Consider the following 26,578-nt stretch of genomic DNA (forward strand, 5'->3'; position numbering starts at 1 on the left):
TTGAATCAAAAGCACTTTTAAAAGAATTGAAAAAAAACAATGTTTGAGTTACATTATTTTCAAAATTGGGTATTTTTTTTTTTTTTTTTTATTATTATTTAAAAAATGTTGTTAGGCAACAAGACGAGATATTTTTAAAAAATTAATAATAATTGAAACATGAAACCTTAACCACTTAATCATTCCACCGCCAGCACTACGCTATAGACATATATAAAACAACAACAAATACTGTAAAATTATTGCTAACTAATAATTAACATCGTAAATTATTTATTTGATTATAATATTTTTGTACTCAGGTATAAATTCAGATTCATTTGTTCGCGGGCCTTTAGACGGTTATCAATTAGGCAAAAGCTTTTACCGTTATTTACCAATTTTCAGTCTTAGTGCTCTAAACGTTTTTCGTGCACATTTTCCGAACGAGCAATGTCTAATTTTTTCTTAATTTTTTTTTTTTTTGATATGCGATTTTTCGATCACCAAAAACGTATTTAAATATAAATTTAACAAATAAATAATAATTCAGGTAGATATGTTGTTAAATTTACTTTGATAACAATCTAGAATTTCACGATATTTATTTATTGACAAAAAATCCATAAAACTTAACAATAACAAACGAAAAATTAGACATTACTCATTATTCCAATATTTTTTTACTAACACATCTAATAATGTGCATCTAAGTTAAAATAAATCGCATTATAATATTAATAAAATTATAAATATATATTTATTTGTCATAGTATGTAACAAGGTTTATTAATTCTGAGGAAAATAACAAGATGAAATCAGCAACATCATTTTTAAATAATATTTATGAACCACCCGTATATTTTATCTATATGCTCTCACTATAATGTATGATTACTCTATTATATCAAGAATTCGAAAAAATCGTGTTCCTAAATAAAAAAAAACAAATAAAAAACCAAAAAGTATATATATAAATATTTTTATTAACGAAAAAAAAAATGAAAATATAAAATAAAACAAAATGAATAGACAATAACAGATTGCTTTATTTAACAAAAAATATATAATATATATAAGTAAAAACAACATTTTCACATACAATACGTCGATCTCGTAACATTGTGGAAAATTTGTTTTTTATATACTTTTAATAGAATGTAAAAATTAAAAATAACCCATCGAACCTTATATGACATTTAATATAAAATACATATTATTAATAACTATTTACAAAATACGCGTTAAGTTTTATAAGATTTAACATTAATATAAACCAGTCTATATAGTAAAGGCTATTTCACATAACTTAGCGTAATGTTAGAAAAATTGATAATTATTAATAATTCTAAATAATGTAGCAGGCAATTTACGTTCCAAAAAAAGCGTACAGCTTAAAAAATTTACGTATACGAAGTAAGTAAAAAATAAAATAAAAACAATTAAAAAAAATATTATGCGTTACGTGTGCTTTTATTATTAAAAAAACCAAACATGGCACCCAAAAGAAGGGACAATATATATATTTGCATTGAGATCAAAATTATTATAAGAAAAAAATAAATTGCCTGCTGATACAGTACAAATTATTTTGACTGTGAGATGTTAAAAAAAATCAAATCTTACTATACACGGATTGTAGAAAAAAAAACAATAATATAATTGAAAAAAAAATATTGCAAAAATAAATTAAGAACACATAAATATATAAGCGGAAAAACGCCGCCATAGTAAGATTTGAGACACTAATAATAATATAATACAATTGCTCTCCTGATTTTGTTCAATTATTACGCAACTTATTAAAAAATAATATATTTTAATAATATTCATGAATTTTCCATCGCCTCTGTTCGACACATAAAAAAAAACTAAAAAGAATCTACAAAAAAGAATTGGGCAGTATCTGTATTCCTATATAACATAATCGATCTTAAATCGAAATAAAAAACGTCAATATTAATAATCATTTGAAATAAATAACAAGTTACAATTCATAAAACTGTTAAAATAATTAAAAAACCTATTTTAAACGTTCCTAAAGAAAAACATTGTGTGATCTTTACTCCGCTACTCATTTATAACTCCTTTATTTATTTCTTAATAAAAACTCTATTTCTATTATTATATATTTATATAATAATTATTATTATTCCATCATCGTGTTAGATACATTTTATTATAATTATATTCGTCTACGTAATACACAAAGCAACATTTTAACATTACGTTATGTATTCGTAGTTTTAATACGAAAGTTATATTCGTCGAAGCCGAAACGTCATAACTATATTGTATACAAAACTGTCGACGGACGGACATTTATACGTATTAAATAAACATTTTATATATTAAATTGTAAGTATATACGTAAGTCGTAACAGTCTCAGATTACATACATACACATAATAAACAACATTTGTCCGTCGCGTCGTCAGTTTTAGTAAATGTAAAAACAGTAGAGTAAATGAAAGTCTTTAAAGTCCCTTACGAGGGTAGAATACGAAGTCGTGTTTGTTTGTCTGTTTGTTTATCCGTGTGTGTAGTCTAGGACGTTGTCTAAAGAGAACAGTTCTTTGTAAAGGGCTGGGAACACGTGGTGTGGGTGAGCGGCCTTGAAACGGCAGAGCGCTTCTAAGTGCATCAGCGATAGTTCTCTGTGGAGAATATGGTTTATTTTAATTATTATTATTATAAATAAATATAAATTACAAAAATTCGGAGATTTTTAAATGTATATACCTATGTATGTATTTTTTCATATGTATGAAACATATTAAAGTGGAAGCTAAATTCCTAACTGTCCGATTTTGATGAAATTTCATTGCTTAATGCTTTCGAAAAATTTAATGATTCATAAAAAATTACTACTTTGATGCAATAACAATAAAATAAAAACAGCCAATAGCAGGAAAATATATGAAATGAAAATATGTATACAGTAGAGAGAAAATTATGCTAGTCTCGTTACGAAGTTTTTCTTTTAAGTTTAGAAAAAGGAAACTTTTTTGCTCATAATTTCTAACTAAATCTTACTATTAAATCTGACTACTTAAACCAAGAACTTATTCAAATAAATAAAATATACCTGAAAACATTGGCCATCTATAACTACCAAGTCTAACTACCAAACTCGCCATTTTAACGTAACCAGACATACCTTTCTCACACACTCAACTTGAAATACCTATAAATAAGAACAAATAATTACCTGAATGTATTTATCTTAGCCATGAGTGTATCGAGCACGGTGACGTCACCCTTGATGGGCGCGTGGTTGGTCTCGATCTCGTGGCGCATGGCCGCCATCGACATGTTGAACAGACATTGGATTTCAGAGTTACCGCGGACTCCGTGCCGCTCTGTGGAAAATATTATTAATATAACACATAGTCCATACTTAATATTATAAATGCGAAAGTAACTCTGTCTGTCTGTCTGTTACTCAATCAGGCCAAAACTACTGAACCAATTTGCATGAAATTTGGTATGGAGGCTGCCTATTATTGCAAAATATGTACCACGAGCGAAGCCGGGGCGGACCATTAGTAATAATATATAATACACAATGATATACATACATAATAATACATAATAATCTACATAGTAAAATAAATCGCCAAAACGACTGAACCGATTTAAATTCAATATTCCTTAAAAAACGAGGATGATTTTTTTGGAGAGAAAACGTAAACATGTACCACGGTCGAATCCGGGTCGGATCGCTAGGAAAAGTACTAAAAATGAATTTCCAAATATGTTATTGCAAACGCCAGTGTGAATTCAAAAGTAACTCTGTCTGTCTCTTCTTCACGCCTCAATGACTGAACCGATTTCCATGAAATTTGACAAAAATATGACACAATGATAGTCTAAGAAAGACGAGATAATATGAATTTTATTTTCCACGTGGGCAAAACCGTGGCGAAGCTAGTAATTTATAAATATAACGGGAATATACAAACATAAAAACAATAAAAAATATACATTTACTCACCTGGCCACAACAGCACAAGGCTCTGGTACAAAGCCAGCTCCGTCTCAGTTAGTTTCAGTCTCGCGATCGACTTGGCTACGTCAAAGATACCAGATACTAGCGCCATGTCACGTGGGTCCCTGGCAAATATGTATTTATATAACAATGCAGACAATTTTAAAAGAATAATAATTGAATTTGATATTTTTGGTTTTATGGCATTCAAATGCTTTATAAATATAAATTTATAAAGAATAGAAAAATTTCGATCACGATTCACGAGGAGGGACTCAAACCCGCATCCTTTCACGCCAATCCGGGGCGGATGTGATTAACCACCCGTGATCCGCCTCGTGATCGATTTTTTTTTTATAATAGTATAATATCTTTACAATTTTAGAATAGTAATTTTTAAAAAATACAAAAAAAAATCGAAGAGAGGCGGGATTCGTCTACGTCTACCGCCTCCACCGCTTGAATGCTCTAAAAAACTAAAATATCAAATGCAAATACTTTAGGAGCGGTGGTAAATAAGATTACAGGTAATGGCAATTGGTTAAAATTCTTTATTAAATATGTAGATATATTACTCTAACTTACCTAGCATGCACACACTCCCGTATCGGCAGTACAACGTCCCCATACAACACTTGTTCCCGGTTGATGTCAATGAGTCGAGATAGACGCACTATGGCCAGCTCGAACGATCCTGGAAAAATATATCGTACAATGTAAAAAAAAAGTACTTAAAAAGATCGTAGGATAAGATAGGATAGTAATCAGAATGTCTAATACGTTAACAGTAAAATTAATGAAACTTAAACGTCTTCATAAATCTTACTGTTAAATGAACATGCTGTATATAAATTGGTCTGTTATTTTAGATCTTCAATTAATGAAATAATTCTACGTAGTAGTGCGTATATATTCATAGACTTGTGATAGCTTTTGAAAAATAATAAATAATAGGGAACTTAACGTATAAATTATATTGGAACCAATTTATAATTTTTTCTTTTATTTTTTGTAAATTCTATATAATCAATAATCTAAAATTAGCAACATTCCACCTCTAACTAATCCCCACATAAACAAATATTCCTCCTTACCTGACTTCAAAAGCAGTATCTGATCATCCTGACTCAGCTTCATGAAACCAGGTATGAGTTTAGCGAACTCAATGATGTTCTGTATCATGGCGGTCAGCTTGTCCGCGCAGTCCAGCCACATTTCCTCGTATGTCATTGAGTTGTAGAATAATAGCCTGGAAGTTTTGTTAATGTAAGTATTTATATGTATTTGACATATTCTTTTACTCCCTGATATAAAAATAAAAAATAAAATAGGGCTTAATTGTATCATTCACATATTTCTCCATTGTAAAATAATGATAATAATTCGTAGTAACTTTTAATCTAGGTTAAACTTATTTTTAAACAAGTCGTAAAAGTTATGGGTTCGATTCCCAAAAGGGACCCAAAAACATCAAGGACTTTAGATATCTAGCTTTATCTGCTGATTTTATTTTGATATAGTACCAATGCATGCATTATTTCTTGCTAAGTTTAAATGGTATTAACGTACTACGTACATATCCCATTTTCACAATTTCTCATACGTAATTATTTAATGATAATATCTACCGGGGAGTTAGGTGCGTTTCTATATTTATTAATTTTCAAGACATCTGACTTCTGAGTCCCTTAAACGCTGTGCATCTGCGATGTATATAAACAAAAAAGACACTCACAATAGAAATAAAAATGACATTATTATTATTAATTGAAAATAAAACCATACATCACAATTTAACGGAACATACTATATGATTTGTTTAAAGAACATTTCGATGATATGAACTGTATTCGAATAAACATTCTCTAAAAGTTACAGTGAAATCATGTAGGTTGTTATTTATTAGTAAACTTAACTGTATTACAGTAAAATTAATAACCTTGTTAAATTGCAGTAAATTAAATGAATTCACAATGTGCAAATGAAGTCTATGTAGCAAAGTAAATGAAAGTGTAAGTTAATTATAAATGTAAATGTAACTCACTTAGGCACATCTGGCGGCTTTCTAAACATCTCGTGTATATATTCCAGTTTTGGATTTGTGTTCGCGTGAGCTTCAGCCAAGCTCTTCACCAGCACCTTGCTTATGTCACCTTCAGCTGTAAATGAAACATTCATTTATTTACATTCACTCGTAAAGTAAATGAAAGCTAGCAGAAATAAATTAGCAACTAATACAAAAAATAATAGACATAGCAAATTTTGAGCATACATAGAAAGAATGAATTGAATTGTGAGTAATAAAATCCTTACTTATTGTTTATTTATTATGTTTACTTAAACACGTATTGAAATTAATAAAAAATAACAATATTTTAATAAAAAAGGCTTAAACTAACTACAACAATTATTATTATTTTAAACATGCAAAAATATTATAACATGTGAACTAGGCTTAAAACTAAAATAAAATACAAAATCATAAACAAAATATATCTGTCAAATAAATTAAGAAATAAAATTGTCATTTGTAAATAAAAATATAAAATAAAATGTGCCGATTGTAATGGAACCACTATCAGTGATACTACTCGGGACATGTATAGTAGCATGCTGGCGTGAGTAGTAAAGTACAAAGTAGTAATACTACTGCAATAGTATAACGACGTAGAAAGACTACTAGAATATAGTAGTATAAACATAGTACAAGCATAGTACCTACATAATATGCGTCGCACTAGTATCTTTTAAAACACTTTAATAGTTTGATTTTTATGAACAACCTGCTCTATTTTTCACGAATACTAGATACGAAACTTTAAAAATATGTTAACAAATTGTGTAGAAAAATGACGGATTTCTACGTTTAAAATAACTTTCTACACATAGATATAGTCAAGATACAGTGTGTTATATAACATACATAAACTATAACTTCCCAAAAATACTATCGTATGAAAAATATGAGCATTATAATTATTTTCTCAAATTTACAAATAAAAGTACTTTGTACTTAGAGATAGCCATATTTTTAATTATTTAGGACTTTCATCAAGATTTCTTTTAATTTCAGCCTGTCTTCTACCATGCTGTCTTGCTTTACCAATAATACCATATCCTTTATTTATAATAGAATCAAACAAACATATGGAAAAATCGAGAAAACCGGTAAATATATACTTTTCTATTAGTTATATTATGTTCCTAACATTGACATTATAAAGCTGAAGAGTTTGTTTGAACGCGCTAATCTCACGAACTAATGGTCCGATTTGAAAAATTCTTTCGGTGTTAGATAGCCCATTTATCGAGGAAAGCTATAGGCTATATATCATCACGCTAAGACCAACAGGAGCGGAGCAATGCGGGTTAAACTGTGGGGCACAGCTAGTAATAAATAGTTTTATATGTGACATCTGCCCACACTTGGCCAGCGTGGTGGATTATGGCCTGTACCCTCATAGGAGGCCCGTGTCCCACCAGTGGGAACGTATATGGGCTTATGATGATGTTATAATATAATTCATTTATTTCAGAATGACGCAAGATTCTATTATATGTGTGTCACAAGAAGTGGAGTCATTTTGAAGAAAAACAACAACAAAATATATGAAAAGTTAAGCGATTCTTAGCTAGTGTTGTGTTTTGGAAATATATTGTATTTGTTGTGTCTTTAATTATTGTTTGAAATAAAAATTTCTCACCCTTACACGTTTAAAGTCTTAGTTCATAAGTTAAAAGGAATGTTTATTGTAATCAGTCGAATTGCTGAGCTGCTTGTGATATTTCTTTTGCTCACTGGAATATTCATTCTACCGAAATACACATACACAGCAGAACATCCATACTAATATTATAAATGCGAAAGTAACTCTCTCTGTCTGTCTTTTACTTAATCACGCCTTAACTACTGAAACAATTTGCATGAAATTTGGTATAGAGATATTTTGATACCCGAGAAAGGACATAGGCTACTTTTTACCCCGGGATAGGTTTTATCCCGGAAATCCCACGGGAACTATGCGGGTTATTCTTATTTGTGGAGACCATGGTGATCGTTTAAAAACAAAAAAAAACATAAAATAATACTAGAATATAAAACAAAATAATAAAAATAATTGCATATTGCGTATACAGTCTACGTGAAAACTGAGCGTCTACGAATCTTAGTTTGTGCGGTTATATCAAATTATTAATAAACCTATTCGAATATAATATAATATTTAGAATGTTATTCCATCTTTAATGATCAAAAACTATCAATATTGCATCGATAAATATTTATTTTTTATTGAAGCTATACTTCTTTTGGCGCGATGGAGAAAAATGATGAGAGTGAATTTTTACGATGCACGCGCCACGCGCACACCGACACCTAAATTTAACAGCATGAAGTTAGTTCTAGGTGGTATGAAAATTGATAACTATGTTCAAGTTGTATATTCTGTTATTTTTTCCATACGCCAAAGAAGTATAACTTCTAACGCGTGTACGTAAGTACACACATTCTTTTTTTTATTTCAAATTAAATTCCAAATCGATCGAAACCATTTCCAAATCCAACACCAAATTACATTCAAAAACAAATTGATATAACCGCACTACAACTCACAGGGTAAATCATCGTTCGACGTCCCCTGTCGTCGAGTCACGGCATTCGGGTTCACCATCCCCATCCCCGACATGTTCATATTCAACGGGTCCATCATCCTGTTGCTAGAAGTCATATCTTCGCTTATATCCTCACTCAACGAATTCTGACTGACTAGAACCGTATTCTGTATCTCCATGGGACTATGTTGAATGTTCGATGGACTGTGCAGAAACGTTGTTGAATCTACATAACTCGCGACTAGATTATCAACTCCCATCGATGTTTCTGGCTTTATTTCCTGTTTTATGTTAATCACGCCGCTAGATATGGGAGGGGATTGTATTCGTTCGTCGTATCGATCGAACTCCTGACGACGTTCGACGGTACGGATCGTCGAAGTTGACGTTGAGGCTGTTGTTGTTGGCGTCGATCGGATTGTTGTTTTTTGTTGTTGTTGTTGTTCGTCTAGTTGGGATAATTGTTGGTTTAGCCTAATTGTATTATTTGGCATTGGTGTTGAACTTAATATACGATTGATTATTTGTAAATAACGTCTGAACATAATATTTTTACGAAATACAGAGAAGAAAAATCACATTATTCACAATTAGCTATGTACACTAGACATCAAATATTATGAGTTAGTAATCACAAAAATCGTTTATTAAATAAAACTAAGTTAAGATAGAGATTAAACACATCACGAATTTAAAAAGCGATTTTTTCATTACATTGAGTATGTACACTATAGAACACTATTTTTCAATTTAAGTTTAAATATTTTCCCCTATACACTCTCATATTCAAAACATAAATCGCTTCTCAATTCTTAAATTTATCTCATTCATAAACAATATAATAATATATACTATAATACTAACCGTTCCCAATGAAGTCTGTGTCCAAAAATCCAGTCTGTTTCGGCTCATATGTAGTAGAGTCAACATAATCAGCTGACACGTCATACTGTTGTGGTTGTTGATGTAGATTCATGTTGGATGTTAGCGCTGGGGCCGTGTTGTTGTAACTGTATGAGGATAGCGGCGATCCGTAACCGGGATAACTGTAATTGTAATAATAATGGTAATAGAGATGGTGGTAATAGCAAAGAGGTAATTGTTATGGTGGTAATAACAAATTTGTATTGTGGTAATAAAAAAGATAAGGTAGGTAATAGTAGATAAGGTTAGTACAGTACGATTCACGAAAGCTGACCACAAATGGCATGTGGGGTTTCGACATTGGTTGTGTAAGGGGATGGAGGAAATAAGAAATTGGTAATGTAACAGTAATAGTAATCAGGGGACCCGAAATTAAATGGTGATATGCTGTAGAAAATTTTCAATGAGGATTGTAATAAGATTTCCGAAATTTATTTTAATGTAGCATTGGTAAGAACTAAAGTTGATGAACTAAACAGCATTGTATCCTACTTAATTAGGATAGTGATACGTAATTGAATACTGTAATATCTAATAATATCAGTGTATTATTACAGTATATTATTACATATATTATATTATTCAGTATTAGATGATACTAAAAATAAACAGCCTTAACAATGGATGAATTTTAATCGTTATAGTTTTTGTGCTTAAAAATATTAACTGAAAATTCAAATAGAAATCAAGATAGAATTCAAAATGAAATATTTCATAAAACATCTAAATTCTTAGACAAACTAAAACCCACAAACAATCTAAAACAATTTAATTTGTACTAAAACATCTTCAAATCTTTAGCACTAGATAACTACTACAATAATATCCCATGAAACCATCATAAACCTTACAACATTCACATTATCCAACACGTTACATAATAACGCAAAAAGACAATTACTAATAAAGTACATACATAACAGAATTGTAACAAAAACTGTGAATTGAATCATCGTAATTAAGCACTTAAGCACCGTAGTACCGCTATCCGATACAAGATGGCAGCGCCGTTAGTTACGGTAAATGTAATGACAATGACATCAATACTTGTAATGGATTACGGGAATGTTCTAGAAGTGTACCGTGAACGTAACGGGGGATATGTTTTATTAATTGTGAAGAATTTACTATAATGAAGGTCGATTTTTCAATCCTTGGTTAAAATTTATCCGTCTAATAAAGTATTACACGAACATTTTAAAATGTCACCTGCAAACTGTCAAATACAGACAATTAGAATACATTTTTGAAATGGTAGTTTAATACGTTATTCGATGAATAAGTTTTAACCAGCGATTGAAAAATCTGCCCTGAATATAAGTCTTTGGCTTAGAATATGTGGATAGTCTGAAGGTAAAGTTATTGGTAGTTCAAGGGGTTTGATTTGGCTTTAGAAGCATTAAATTATGAATATTTTGATCGTGGTTTATTATCAGCAACAGTCTTAAACTTTATTTTTGACCAATACAAGAAAAAATGTGTAGAAACAAAAAACTATGTTGTGATTGAACTACAGAATCAAGATATTAATCAAAAGATACCACATTTACATTATTGATGATTAACACACAAACACTAAGAATGTATAATCATTGTCTTATAATGAAATAAACAGTATAAATAATCCATAATAAATTCCTAAACGGAACGTCTAAGCGAACCACAGTTATGTTAGTTCAGCTACTGAATAATAGATGTCGTTACCCGTTGTAATGTCCATGGAATTGGTCGCTCGAGCTGGGCGTCTGGCGTTGTGCGTCATACACAGAGTCCGGGGCTGCTTCTATTTGAGTGCGCAGTTGTACAGCTTTCACCTCCTCTTGCACTTTTTCCCGCTGCTTTTTAGACATACGGCCAAATTTGACAGCTGAAAAGTCAAAAATAGTCTGAAATTTGTGTTCTTTTTATATAAAATAAATGTAATAATTATTATCTAGAATACTATATACACAATAGACAGAACAATCTATCCAGGATAGTAAATACTATACAAAATAAAACAGAACAATTGATAATATGAAGAAGTATAAAAACTATAAAGAATGATTACAGAGAAAAAATACGTGTGCACTGTGCATTTTTCATTTAGCCGCCAACAACAAAAAAAAAAGTCAAATTCCAATGACACAACGCGGTTCCTAATTCAAAAATTCCGCGCGTACTCTTTGTCCTTTTTATTTGAATCGTTAGTACCTTGAACACCCGTTACTCAATACCCACGTAGTGTACTAGTGTGCGTGAGGACGCCGCTTGGCTGTGTGTGTGCGGGCATTGGCATACTGCCTAGTGGCACAACGAACTCTTATAACTCTGACGTTTATATATGACGTATAGCTAACTACGTAAGGATGTCCCGTACGGTAATCCGCGCGAATCGAGACGCGCGTTATAAACACGACACCGTTTAGAAACACGAGCCTTTCAAATCAGCGGGGTTATAATTTTCGGCTTTGTTTCGTTCAATGACCCGACCATTTTGTATGGATCTGCGTTTCGGTACATTTTTGTTGCGAATCGAGGTCATGTTATTTTGAAGGTTTGTTGAACTATTCTATCTGGAGCCGTTTTTGTGTGGAACGTATTTGTTTGGATCAAATGCTTTTTTTTTAACAGTGGGCTATTGTTTATCTTATAATAGGTAGTTCATACATGAGCCATAAATTTAAATATTAATGGTTTGTGCTATTTGGAATGGGCTTTGTTTTTTGTTTTTAATACTTGTGTATAAAGTAGAGTAAGTAGTAGACCTTTCTGCGTAATTATAATTTATGTGTGTATAAATGAGAGTAACCTGATTCCTTTGGACGTTTCCAAAGGCGGTTTTGAATTTATTTCATTTAAGAAACATTCTAACGAAAAATTTGTAATTAAATTCTATAGTAAAGTGAATATGCTGTTTCTCATACATCAAGTCGTATAGCGTGTAACCGACTTGGCAAAAAAGTTCGTGTGTTACCCAATAACCGACTATAATAATATGTCTAAGTGTTACGTCGCATAAAAAGATGTTACGCCTCGCCTGCTCGTTGCACAATAGCTAGTGATGTGCTTCTCATCGATATATTATCGATATTAACATATAATATTCTGTGTAATTAATCCCTGGGCGTGGGTTAGTGAATTTTCAGGGTGAATTTTTAAGTAATTTAAAATAAAATTGAATGTTGTCTAGAAACAAGTAATTAACATACTTAGATATTTATAATAGGATGTTATTTGCATTTATATCATAGCTATTATTTTGAAACATTGGTGAATTAAACAGAACAGAAGATATCCTTGAACAAAAATGTTTTCTTTTGTATGAGCAAATTCTTTAGTCTATTTTCAATTATACATTTTGAGATAATTATCGCAGCAATTGTTTTTATTTATGTACTGATTTATTTTACTTGAATATTTATGTACATATTTTGCTCGCGTTTAGGTAGCTTATCTCTCCTTTTTCGTTATCTCTTTAACCAAGAAAGTTTTAAACTAAGGGTAAAATAATATTTTCATCGATTATCGATATCTCTACAGTCCATCCCATCGCTAGCAGTTATGTCAGCTTACGCAATGCCACGGTTGGTGGCGATGCGCTATGCCGGTATCTGAAGTATATCAAATCTTGTTTTGATCAACTATGTATTATATACTAGGTGTTACCCACGGCTTTGTCCGCGTGAAGGAAATTTTCAAAGGAATGTTTGGATTTAAAATAAACATAAGCTTTTTAAATACTGAAAGAACTAAAATATTATATAAAAAAATCGAATATTATACTGTTATATTCAATTCAAAATAAATTTAGGATAGCAAGCAACTAAGGAATACTTCTTACCACATCAGTCAATAATCTATCACTCCACAAATTTACATCCAAATCGGTTAAGCAGTTTCTAACTAATTGAGCAACAAACATACAATCTTTCTTATAATATTACAATTATTGTAATAGGGTATGGATAAATATATATTTTTATTCCTGCATATAACACCTTATCATTTGAACCTTATGATTGTAACATAACAGCCGTTATCAGCACTGATAACAGGTCGTTAACCCCGCGTTCGCTTCCTCATACCACAAGGTATGTATTATTTATAAATAGTTTATTTTTATTACCGGAAAGTTGTATGTTTTATCGATTTTTAGTGTTCTAAGATTGTTCATAACACGTACTATATGCTTTGATAATATTATATGTATATGTAACTTAAGACTTGTAGCATGTATTTTTAAATAAATAATAAATAATAAATCATTTATTTGCACCATTTTGAGTTACAAAAATTTAATGACCCAGGCTCCTAATATAGTTGTAAACTGTTTTTCAGGAGCCTGAAATTTTATAAAGCAGTTTCACTTTTTGGAAAGAAGAAAATCTATACTAATATTATAAAGCTGAAGAGTTTGTTTGTTTGATGAACGCGCTAATCTCGGGAACTACTGGTGTTAGATAGCTCAATTATCGAGGAAGACTATAGCGGCTATAGCCTATATTATATCATCACGCTAAGACCAACAGGAGCGGAGCAATGCGGGTGAAACCGCGGGGAACAGCTAGTCTGGGTGTTTTACACTAATAATGCGGGAGGACGTGTAGCGAGGAATCCTTAAACGTACACTACTGGTTAATTAAAAAAAAAACTCTTCATCATCAACTCACCATCACGGCTCATCCCCAGCTTCAAACACTTCTGCAGCCTGCAGTACTGGCACCGGTTTCTGTTCACCCTGTCCACCACGCACGCCTTGTTCCGTGGACACTGGTAGTTCACCACTGAAATGAACAACTGTGTTAGTAGACTTATTTATGTGTGTTTGTATAGGCATAGGGGAAACATATCTAATCTGTATGTATAGGTAAATATGACAAAAAATTTAAAAAAAATGTTTGCCCTGAATGCAAAAAACATATGTGCTCCTGTATACAGTACAGAGGTAGAGAAAATATAGTAAAATGCTAAAATAACACGTAATCCGAATTTCTTAAAAGATTTTGAAATGTAGACGTGAAGTTAATATCAAATTCTTTACGATAATAAAGAAACAGTTGAAAGTACAAACATATCATATTATTTTTGAAAAACATTTAGTTACGAGTTTTTAATATCTACAAAATTGTTATCAACACTACATATATATACTAAAACAAGCAATACTTTGAATTAATATATTCCATAAAATGTTCACTACTACATTTTTTCATAAAATGTCCCGTCTGTTTGTCTTACCAATTAAAAAAAAATCGATTATTCCTCGTCTATAAAAAGCTATGGGCTTTTAAAGACTAGTGCTTCGAAAGTTTATTTTTTCTTATTCTTATGTATTGGATCAAAGCCAAGGGTGTGTAGTGTCTCTACATAAAGGAAAGCTTTCTTTAAAGTTTAAATATGATTAATTTTTAAGATGTACTAGTAAATTAATCTGATAATTAGAACATGAAACGTTTTTCACTTAAGTATCATATTTATACTAATATTATAAAGCTGAAGAGTTTGTTTGTTTGTTTGAACGCGCTAATCTCGGGAACGACTGGTCCGATTTGCAAAATTATTTCGGTGTTAGATAGCCCATTTATCGAGGAAGGTTTATAGGCTATAATATGTAATTACGCTACGACCAACGGGAGTGGAGCCACGAGGGTGAAACCGCGCGGAGCAGCTAGTTATATATAAACTGTAATGTACATTAGTCAGTCAATTGAATTTAAAAAAGACCTTATCATTCGAAATCAAAGAAAGATACAGCTGATATCAAATCTAATATCTTCTGACGTAACAATTAAATATTTAAGTTAATCAATATTTAAGTTAAAACGATCGGTTGTTTTGTTTCTTTCGATTGTTATAAAGGTTGCCATGGTAACAGAACAATATCCCAAGAAATTCGAATCTGGACATTGGCGAATAGTTATATCTTCTTGCCATAGTCCTAAAACAACGTTTGTTATAACGGTATCCATGGCAACAGAACAATGTCATCGTTTGTTACTTGGTTATAACCGTTGCCATGACAACAGAACCTAACTTCGTATTTGATAAAAAGAACATGAAGCCGACCTGTGCTCTGTGACCGTCTGAAGAATCCCTTGCATCCCTCGCAGGTGATCACACCGTAGTGGACCCCCGACGACTTGTCTCCGCACACCTTGCATGGTATGATCTCGATTTGAGCTGGAACAAGATGAAATTTTGTGTTAAATTGTGTATAGATAGAATCAAGATCAATAAATTACCTTTATTATAATGGTGCATTTTCATCAAACGAGCAAATGCTCATTCTAACCCCACTATGGCAAATTATTTTATTGTAAACAGGCGTTAAGCATTCTGTCGTTGTTCTTAGTGCGTCCGAAAAGATTCTATGCAACGATCTTTCTTTCTTTCAATGTTCTAATACTGAACAACTCAGAATACGAGTTTTCATTTACACGATCATGAACGAATGCTCTAGCCCTAGGCTCTAGCTCTATGTTCGTTTGATGTAAATGCACCGTAATAATATAATATTTATTATGCCTGATAATTATTGCTTTGTTAATTATAAGTACACTGTCTCTTAAACTAGAGAAGCTTTGTATCTTAAGAGCCACATGTATGTATGGATATACATATAAAAGGCAGTAATAGTACTGATTACTTAATAGTTGCTACGTAAGAGATAACTTCTTTATGTAAGTACAAACAAGCACAAGATTTTTTAACACTTTTTGAAGTATTTTTTCATACAACATTTTCATAATTGTTTATTTTCCTTCACCATGTCGCTGATTTTTTTTCATCAGTGAAACAGATAATATATTCCATATTATAAGGAGCGTATGACTAATCATTTTAAGTAATTAAATTTTACTACAGTTTGTGTTATATCAAATATAGCTCATCAGTTCATACGGTTACCTGAAAGCTCTAAGAACATAAAATATTAAAAACGCATACTAAAAAGTAAAAAGCTTCTTGAATGATAGATAAAATGTGATAAGATTACACTGCATGAGTAGTTCGTAAATGCTTGTGTCATATAATTCAAAGAAAAAGGATTTTCAGAAATATAATTTTCTTATTTTCAATACAATTTTAAAAATATAAATACATACATAATTTTCTATGTTTATAGTTTTTTAAACTGGCTTGATTTAAAGTTTAAACCACTAGATTAAACGTTCATAAAAATGTATAACTATATTAATACCACAATTAATACTTGATACCTTTTTTTAATGTACGAACGAAAAAGGCTGTATATCACAAACAATTGATGATTTTGGTGATAAATTATAATTAATCTATGTCATTATGTTACCTTAAATTTATATTTTGACAACCTTAAAACTGTCTAGAAATTTAGAATGAACTAGTTTCAAAATTTCATACCAAGCGCCATTTTTGGCCGAGGTCATCGACCCCGGCAAGGTCGGAGCACGGGCAATGACTTCCTTGTATGTGTGCACTTATTAACTATAGACACCCCACTTTCGACCTTATTACGTAACATTTGAGTTGACATTGGATTGTCAGATGATAGATGGTATTGTAATCCGGTATTTATGAATGTGTGTGTGATCATGCATGGGATATGGGATTACGTATACATTTTTAAGTTACCGCAAGTTATTAATAGCGAACCAATTAAGTTAACTGTTGTTTAAGATCTATTTTGTAATTATTGGATAAGATTTCGTTTAATTTTACAATCCTTGGTCAAAACTTATTAATCGAATAACGTATTTAACTACCATTTCAAAAATGTATTCTAATTATCCGTATTTGACAGTTTACAGGTGACACTTTAAAATGTTCGTGTAATACTTTATTGGATGGATAAATTTTAACCAAGGATTGAAAAATCGGCCCTCAAACAAATTTTTTAACTTCTTATTAGCTTCACCTGTATTTTACACACTAAACGAACAGATTTAATTCAAACTTTACAAGAATCGGTGATAATTTACAATCCTTATTAATATTGCGAAAGTTTGTGAGTATGGATGTTTGTTACTCTTTCACGCAAATACTACTGAACCGACTTCAATGAAATTTGTTAAGTAGGTAGCTGAACTCAGAATAAGAAGAAAACTTTTTATCCCGGAAATCCTACAGGAACAAGAACTATGCGGATTTTTCTTTCAAAACGCGGGCGAAGCCGCGGGCGAATCTAGTGATTTCATAAGTTTACCTTACTAGAGTGAAACTCGCACTATTTTTATTTAATTATTATTAACAACTGTAGAGAATTGAATAAAAAAATAATGAATAGAATTTGTAAAATAATATACTATGATTACAATAACCGTGTTATTTTTCTTTATTTAGGACATATTTAGATAGAGATACACGAGTAAACCATTATTACTAATCGTTTCACAGATTAAATATATATTAAATAATAATTATTATTATATTACCGATTGGATATGTACTTAATCCTTTTACTGTCTGATGTATGTATGTTTAGAATACCTATGGAATAGAAAGATTGATCGATTGATTCGATCAATGAATTTCGAAATATGTTTTTGGTTTGTTACGTCAGAACTATCGACTGGGTGAACCGATTTTGATGATTATTCTTTCATTTGAAAGATGTCTGTCTAATTCTGATAATTGAAAGCGGTTTAGTTTTTTGTTTAAAAATATATATTATATTTAAGAAAATAGATATGAGTCGTCACCATGACTCTACAAATTGCTTTTGGATAATATTTGTGTTACATTTCAGTTTGTCTTAACCTAATAAATTACATACTAAAGCCTTCGTCGAGAATCACTATCTATTAAAAAAAACCGCATCAAAATCCGTTGCGTAGTTTTAAAGATTTAAGCATACAAAGGGACACAGGGACAGAGAAAACTTTGCTTTATAGTTTATACTATGTAGTGATGATATTAATTTCTTCATAGATAAAGAGTATGTGCTATTACTTGTACATCAATCCGAAAGTCATTATTTTTTATTGACGTAAATAACAACCAATCAGCGTTCATTTAAAACAAATTAGTTTGGGACATTTTTTTTATTCTTTAACTCTTTACTATTATACAGTATCATCATCATCATCATCATCAGCCCATATACGTTCCCACTGCTGGGACACGGGCCTCCTATGAGGGTACAGGCCATAATCCACCGCGCTGGCCAAGTGCGTGTTGGCGGATGACACATGTCGTCGAACTTTTTAATTCTTCGACATGTCGGTTTCCTCACGATGTTTTCCTTCACCGTTCGAGCAGTGGTGATGTTACAACATGCGCAGATAAATTGAAAAATCAATTTATTTCCTACGCGCTCGCCTGGTCTCGAACCACGGACTTATCGATTCGAAGTCTAAGGTCTCACCACTGAGCCACCACTGCTCTTATCAGAGTAACAAGTATTTCGTAACAGAGTAACAAACATACATCCTGACAAATTCGCATTTAGGTATAATATTAGGATAAGTTTAAAAAAATAAAGTGAAATTATAGAAATGGTTTTTCAAAGTATGAACGAGACAAAAAATATGCGGTCAGCTGATTGTGACGTCAACGGTCAGTGACCCCTTCGAACTGTGCTTGTGACGTCACAGATCGGGACACCGATCGAACAATTTGAAAATGGAACGCTTTTGCCTACTTTATTTTGTCAAGGTTGAATTGCATGTGCATTCATATTCGTTACAATGTCATGCTCTATTTCCCAAATACTAATTAAGATACCAATTAATATGTATATGTACTACTAGCTTGCCTCTCGCGGCTTCTCCCGCTTTGTAAACCTAATAAATTACCTTCCTCTTGAAACACTCTATTTAAAAAAACCACTACAGTATCCGTTGCGTAGTTTTAAAGATTTGAGCATACCTACATAGGGACATAGGGACAGAGAAAGCGACTATGTTTTATACTATGTAGTGATCTGTTTTGCCTTTTTATGAGGAACATTTTCCATACATAGTAAACATAAAACAACATTATTACGTAAAATGTTAAAAAACCTCAATGAAAATCAAAAGCACTAAAAAAGGACAAACGGCCATCTTATCAATAACACACCCACACTACGTCACAGGTTGTTGACCTTTGGCCAAATCCGAGGTTCCAAATTTGAATTTTAATCTAACGGCCAGTACGTCACGGGTGAACGGCCGCGGTTGTCCGAACAACTATCTATATATTCAATTTTAATCCTTATTACAATACAATAAAGTCTAATTTTGGTTAGCAATTAAATTTCAAGTTCGGAATTCTAATAGCGCATTCCTAAACAATATTGATACTTATTCTAATAGATCAAGGTCTAGTTTTGAATGGCAATTAAGTTTCAAGCTCGAAATTCAAATGGATAGCGGATTCTTAGAAGCTATTTTATGCTAAGCTTGTATTGCCAGCATTTGAATTCGAACTTCATATAAGTATTCTAAATTTAAAATATTTAAAAAATAAGCAACAATATAATTAAAAAATAATGCTAACTCTTTACTCTATAATATTATCTTCATTCTTCAAAAATACTGGTGTATTTTTTCGAAAAGCATCAATTAAAAAAAGCTAATTCTATAATATTATCTTCATACTATAAAGATAATGCTGTTTAATTTTAAACACAAGGTTTGATAAAAAACATTTTCTTATAATAATTATTTTCGTTTACACGTTTATATCGTACATATATCATCAGGTCAATGTCCGCCATTACGCATTGTCAGCTGATCCGAAGCCAAAACTAAAAATATGCAAGTAAACATCTTGTATTATATTACATTATTTTTCATTCTAGAACATTGCTGCGTCTACGAATATAATTTTATTCGATATTCAAATTTGAATTTTTCATGGCTCTATTATAATTTCATTTCAAAATTGACATTCTATTTTCAAATTCTCTATTTGAAATTAGTACGATGCGTGTTCTATTTTCAAAAATGTTCTTTTTTTAACACTAATGCAGGAAGAACCACCGATAGTGACAGCTTCACTACATAGTTTAAAAAACAATCCCTGGCTGTCTGTCCCTATGTTTGCTTAGATGATAGATCTTTAAAATTACGCAACAGATTTGGATGTGATTTTGTAGAAAGACTGGTTCAAGAGGAAGGTTTTTTATTTTTCTTAATTTTTTGACAACGCGTGCGAAACAAGTGTTTGAATTAAAACCAAAAAGTTGACATTTAAGCATATTCAAGTGACTAAAATTATAATTTTATAATATGTATAACTGATATTTAGAAGAACTAGATTGATTCAATCTAACAACAGAGTTCTATTTGCGTAGTAAGTAACTATAGTAATCTGTGGTTCTTTGACAACGGTTCTATTGCAAAACGGTATCGATATCGGTATCGTTATCAGTTATTAACGGTATTAAGCGACAATGACCCAGTATCAGACATATTGGCTAATCTTTATTATGACATAGAAATCTTCTATTTCCTTATCTTTTAAGATTTCATACAATTGTTCAGATTTTAAGCAATAATGAATAAGCTTTATTAGTATAGATTTAGATGGCAAGAAAAATCCATAAAATTATTTAAAATTGGAATGATTATTGTTGCTACAACAATTTTTAATAAAAAAACTAAACCCCCTTCAAATTATCAGAATTAGTAATTTTAGATCACATGGGAGGCTAACAAATAAAAAATTATCAAAATAAGTACACCCTGTCGAAACCTCAGAGGTAACAAACACAAAAATTAAATTGAATTCTCTTCCTTATTTTAAGTCTCTTGAACAAAATATTTATTATACCTATTATATTCTTACAAAAATACATTAATGTCTATTGAAAATTAGGCACGAAAACTTCATGAACTCTTAAACAATGTAACATTTAGATCTGTTAAATACAAATAAATCTATATAAAAGTAGTTTTGTTAATCAGCTCAAATTGTTAAGCCGGGTTCAAGGTTGCGTAGTGTTATGTTCATTCACCTTATCATTCATACAATTTATTGTAATAATATAATGATACTAGCTTACTGCCCGCGGCTTCGCCCGCTCTGTCTAAAACCTAATAAATTATATACTAAAACTTCCTCTTGAATCACTCTATCTATTAAAAAAACCGCATCAAAATTTATTTAAGTACATATACACAGGGACATAGAGATAGAAAAGGCAACTTTGTTTTACACTATGTAGTGATCTCTATTATTTGTAATGTTATATTAACAATTTTAAAATTGTCTATGGCGACGAAGTCGATTGAAATATAAATGATATAGGTATGCCATTGCTTTATGATAAAGAATCATTTAAAAAATACTGTGAAATATCTTTATTCTTTATATCATTTTAAAAAGTAAGAGTATTAAATTAAGAACAAGAAATATTTGTTTAGAATCTGATATTACAGATCATCAATCTTAATGACATTAAAATTCAAAAATGGAATAGTGGAACGATATTTAACGTGAATACGGTATGTATGTCAAGGTCATTGACCCCGAAAATTTTGGACGTTCCCAATAAACCGCTCTCGTTCTTAATTTAAAATGACGCATCATACCTACGTTCCAAATTTAAATTATTCTGGATATAGTTTTGGAAGAACGTTGACATATTCCAATGAAGACATTTTTATGTCTCCAGACGATCGATTCTCTACAGCCTACTTTCATTGCCTAACTAAATGTATGTGATTCAAATAAATAGGAAAGTCAATGACCTTTATGTGTCAAATTCGTGCCAAATGTCAAAAATACAATACATTTTTTTGGTTATATTTGTTGCATGTCAAAATGGTCATTTCTTACATCAAATTTTCATACAAATCTCTTGTTATTAATTAGATAGGTACTACTTAGTCACAAAATGTCGCAAAACCAATCCTATTGTTACTTAAATTTTTAAGATTGTAGATAACCAACTTAACGTATATTTTGACCTGAAATATTTCGCGTGCGTCAGTCCACACTTACCCTACATAGTTTTTAGGGCGCAATTAGTAGATAATTTTGACTAATTGTAAATAAACGATTTACAACAATAGGTGACACCAATAGCAAATTTGTATCGAATCGTTAGTGTAAATGGTACCTTTAGCACGGATTTAATATCATGATTGAAGAAAAAAGTACTTAAATGTTGAATAAAGCCTATTTAGACTACAATCTACAACTGCACCAAATTTTATATCGATCAGTTGTTTTATATGAAATAGCAACAAATATGCATCCACACAAACTTCACACGCTTATAATATTAGTGAGATTCTCATAGATTTGTCAATTTTTTTTATTCTATTGCAATAAAATGCTAAAACAGTCTATCTTGCATATTATGTTACGTGCGTAATGTGTAGGTAGATTATTTAAGAAGGCTTACAAATTAAGATAAATGTACCATCAAGTGTAAATTCGCAACTAACCTATAATTCCTAGGTATATTATAAAAAATAATTAACCTACCAATAACTGAACTTTGTGTAATCGTAATTAGACACGAACAAACATACTGATACAAATATTTATTATTATTATCTCTAGTCTGTATTGACTGTGCTACATTTTTCATTGATAATTAGGGTTCTGCAAACGTAAATATTAGCAAGACAAGTATATTGCTCTACCTATAAAAAATAATAGAGTTCAAATTGAAGAGAGCTCTACATCCTATTTTTTTATATTATATATCTTTCTCGAGAACAACTCTATCTATTAAAAAAAAAACATCAAAATCTGTTGCATAGTTTTGAATAACTAAGCATTATATATATATGCTATAGTATATAAGGATAGATAGTGGAAAGTGACATACTATGTAGGTCTATTCGTTAGCGAAAACAGCATTTATTTCAACGCAGCCGGTCAAATAAGGCATACATTTGAATTATATTCTTGTATGTTAATTGTATTTACATTCAGATGATGATTTATCACTATATAGTATAAAACAAAGTCGCTTTCTCTGTCCCTATGTCGCTATGTCGCTTTGTCCCTTTGTATGCTTAAATCTTTAAAACTACGCAACTGATTTTGATGCGGTTTTTTTTTAATAGATAGAGTGATTGAAGAGGAAGGTTTTAGTATATAATTTATTATGTTTAAATGAAGCGGGCGAAGCCGCGGGCGGTAAGCTAGTCTGTAATAAAAATCAAATCCACAGACACATAGCATCAACAAAGATTAGTTCCCTCAAACCTTACTCAAACTCATACTCATAAGTCATAACGTGTACTTATGATATTTATAGTATGTATGTATGTTCTATTCTTAGTTTTTCACATAAAATATCATTTTAAAATCGTATTTGCTTTTCAGAACTCTAGACGTCGTATATGCCTGTCCTAGATACTATTTTTTAGAGATTACTATAGTTCTTGAAATAGAGCAAATCCCTGACTAATTTCGCATTTATTATGACCTTTATCCGAATTTATTATATACAGAACCCTTGAGTTATAAAATAGTTTAATCTTGGCCGTTTTAACAGACTAAATCAACACTGATATTACCGTTACATTGATTAACTTAATTAGTTTAAAATCAATAAATAATGCGTGTTAAAAGTTTTATTAGAGTCCTAATAATATTATAATTTATGCATATTTTCTATTTCTGTACAATTTGTATGTAAGCTGAAAATTGACATCTTTAGATATCTTTTAACGAGCAAATCTTTCAAATGAGACTCTACAAATGTTTGTCAATGCATTTATTTTAACAATAAACCATTAATTTTTTCCAACAAGAATCTCATAAGAATTTCACTAATTCTTATAATAATTTATTGTATAGACAATAAATTTCCACATAGACAACAATTGTCTTTAGTCAATAACTAATTCTACTAATATTATAAATGCGAAAGTTTGTATGGATGTATGGATGTTTGTTACTCTTTCACGTAAAAACTACTGAACCGATTACAATGAAATTTAGCACACGTATAGAGGGTAACTTGGATTAACACATAGGATAGTTTTTATCCCGGAAATCCCACGGGAACGGGAACTATGCGGGTTTTCCTTTGCAAACGCGGGCGAAGCCGCGGGCGGAAATCTAGTAATATATATGCTTAATGAAACTCTACTCTATTGTATGTATTGTATTATCTACTAGCTTTCCGCCCGCGGCTTCGCCCGCTTCGTCTAAAACCTAATCCATACTAATATTATAAATGCGAAAGTAACTCTGTCTGTCTGTCTGTCTGTTACTCAATCACGCCTAAATTACTGAACCAATATGCATGAAATTTGGTATGGAGATATTTTGATACCCGAGAAAGGACATAGACTACTTTTTACCCCGGGAAAGAGGATAGGTTTTATCCCGGAAATCTCACGGGAACGGGAACTATGCGGGTTTTTCTTTGACTGCGCGGGCGAAGCTGCGGGTGGAAAGCTAGTAAATTATATACCTACTAAAACCTTCCTCTTTAATCACTCTATCTATTAAAAAAAACTACATCAAAATCCGTTGTGTAGTTTTAAAGATTTAAGCATACAAAGGGACAGAGAAAGCGTTTTTTTTATGCTATGTAGTGATGCTAAATATGTTAGGTTCATACTAAAGTCTAGATGTCTGGGAAAAATCAATGCTTCGTCACAGTACGCAACGTTACGTAACGACTGGGAAATGTACGACTTGGCTTTACACTAAAACCTCTTCAAATATTCATAGTTCATTTTTAAATCAATTTCAAAAATAGAACACAGAAAAATGACGTCGCGTCAAAGTTTAAATCTTCCAACGATGACGTAATTATTGTAATTTCAAATTATAGTGTTCGATGCGAATTATTCAAAAATATTCGAACGATATTGCTGACGTTCCAAATTGGAATATTATCGTTTAGATTTATTCCAAATTCAAATAGTGTTTTATCTTAACATTATTCATTTTATAAATAGATTATAAAAAATCTCCAAACAGCTGGCTGTTAGAAATAAAATAACATATATATTTATTGCTAAATCTCAAACAGTCCTCGTTGATGTAATATTACTTTAATAAAATACTATATTACTATTTTATTAAAATAATAAATAAATAAAAAAAAGCTTAAGACGAAAATACCTCTTATAGAGTTAGCAGATTTCTTATCCAAGAACATTCCTGAGATCGTAGACCCGAACATCCCGTCCCCGGGGGGCGGGGAGGTGCTGTCCGCCACCGGGTCCATGCCCATCTGCCCCATCACCCCCTGGACCTCGTGCGGCTCCCGCTTCAGCATCCCCTGGGGCAGCTGCCCCTGATGCAGGAGCGTCGAGGCCGACGAGTGACCCCCGTGCTGGTCGGGAGGCCACTGAGACCCGAACAACTCGTGGAACTGATTGTTATTCATCATTTCTTTTTTCTTCTTCTTTTAAATTTAAATTCTTTTCAGCCAATGATTTTGAAAATCGAATCGTATTCGCATGGCTTACACTAGACAGATATCACTGCGGTTTGGTGTTCCTTCACGAATTCCAAGCGACTATGTCGTAAGGCAACGTCTAGCTAACCATAAGTTGGTTTTCTTCGAGAAAACTTTATGGCACTATTTATGTTTCAACTTGGTTGATTATAAAGCACCACTATTGTAAATTTTAACTGATATAGTATATGTACCGGCCGAGCGGCGTTGTAAGGTTTCTTTTCGCGAAGTTTATTTCAGGTATTAACTTTTTGAAAAGCAACAAGTTTTTTGGCATTTTGTCGCCGTGGTCTCTGTTTTATATCCCTTTTCTTCTTAAATAAACATTCTACTAAGGCACTGTTTCTGTTTATTGTATTTTTATACACTTGTTCCCGTATACTAGTTATTTTTTAAATTTATTAAAAAAGATTAACAGAATTTAAAAAATCTGCAAAAAGAAAACAAGAGCAGAAAGGAGAATTTATTCAATTAAAATAGTTCCGGAGACGGAATGCCAATTTCAATTTAAAAACAGAATTTGATGAAGCACAGAACTGTTAGAGCTCAATTATCTAAAATTCTGTTAATCTTTCAGTCGATTGAATTTTAAATTTGGAACTCCACTACGTTCCATTTACGAAAATCCATGTCACTGCACTCAAGGCACTGGCACAAAACAAAAGATGCGTTCACCTCACTGCTATAAAAAAAAAATTTGTACGTTATTCTTTTGTACTATAGGTTGTTCACAACTCGGCTAC

General features: G+C 31.3%; 1 protein-coding gene across 6 annotated transcripts in view; it reads right to left on the reverse strand.

The window, feature by feature from the left end:
- Positions 1-1,008: 1,008 nt before the first annotated feature.
- LOC123703926 (probable nuclear hormone receptor HR3) overlaps positions 1,009-26,578 on the reverse strand; it is an 86,580-nt gene continuing 61,010 nt past the window's right edge. For 4 of the 6 annotated variants that reach the window (XM_045652118.1, XM_045652117.1, XM_045652114.1 and 1 more), the window contains 10 exons: positions 15,554-15,667; positions 14,158-14,271; positions 11,210-11,372; positions 9,446-9,627; positions 6,015-6,129; positions 5,065-5,219; positions 4,556-4,664; positions 3,977-4,095; positions 3,191-3,341; positions 1,009-2,636 (listed from right to left, as the gene is read on the reverse strand). In XM_045652118.1, the coding sequence (XP_045508074.1) occupies positions 2,510-2,636; positions 3,191-3,341; positions 3,977-4,095; positions 4,556-4,664; positions 5,065-5,219; positions 6,015-6,129; positions 9,446-9,627; positions 11,210-11,372; positions 14,158-14,271; positions 15,554-15,667 (1,349 nt within the window). In that variant the 3' untranslated portion in view covers positions 1,009-2,509. Of the gene's footprint in view, positions 2,637-3,190; positions 3,342-3,976; positions 4,096-4,555; positions 4,665-5,064; positions 5,220-6,014; positions 6,130-8,582; positions 9,304-9,445; positions 9,628-11,209; positions 11,373-14,157; positions 14,272-15,553; positions 15,668-25,495; positions 26,249-26,578 lie in introns of those variants that run through there. The other 2 variants (XM_045652113.1, XM_045652119.1) reach the window with 2 other exon arrangements.

The sequence above is a fragment of the Colias croceus genome, chromosome 28 (assembly GCF_905220415.1).
Source record: "Colias croceus chromosome 28, ilColCroc2.1".
In the NCBI taxonomy this organism is placed as follows: Eukaryota; Metazoa; Arthropoda; class Insecta; order Lepidoptera; family Pieridae; genus Colias; species Colias croceus.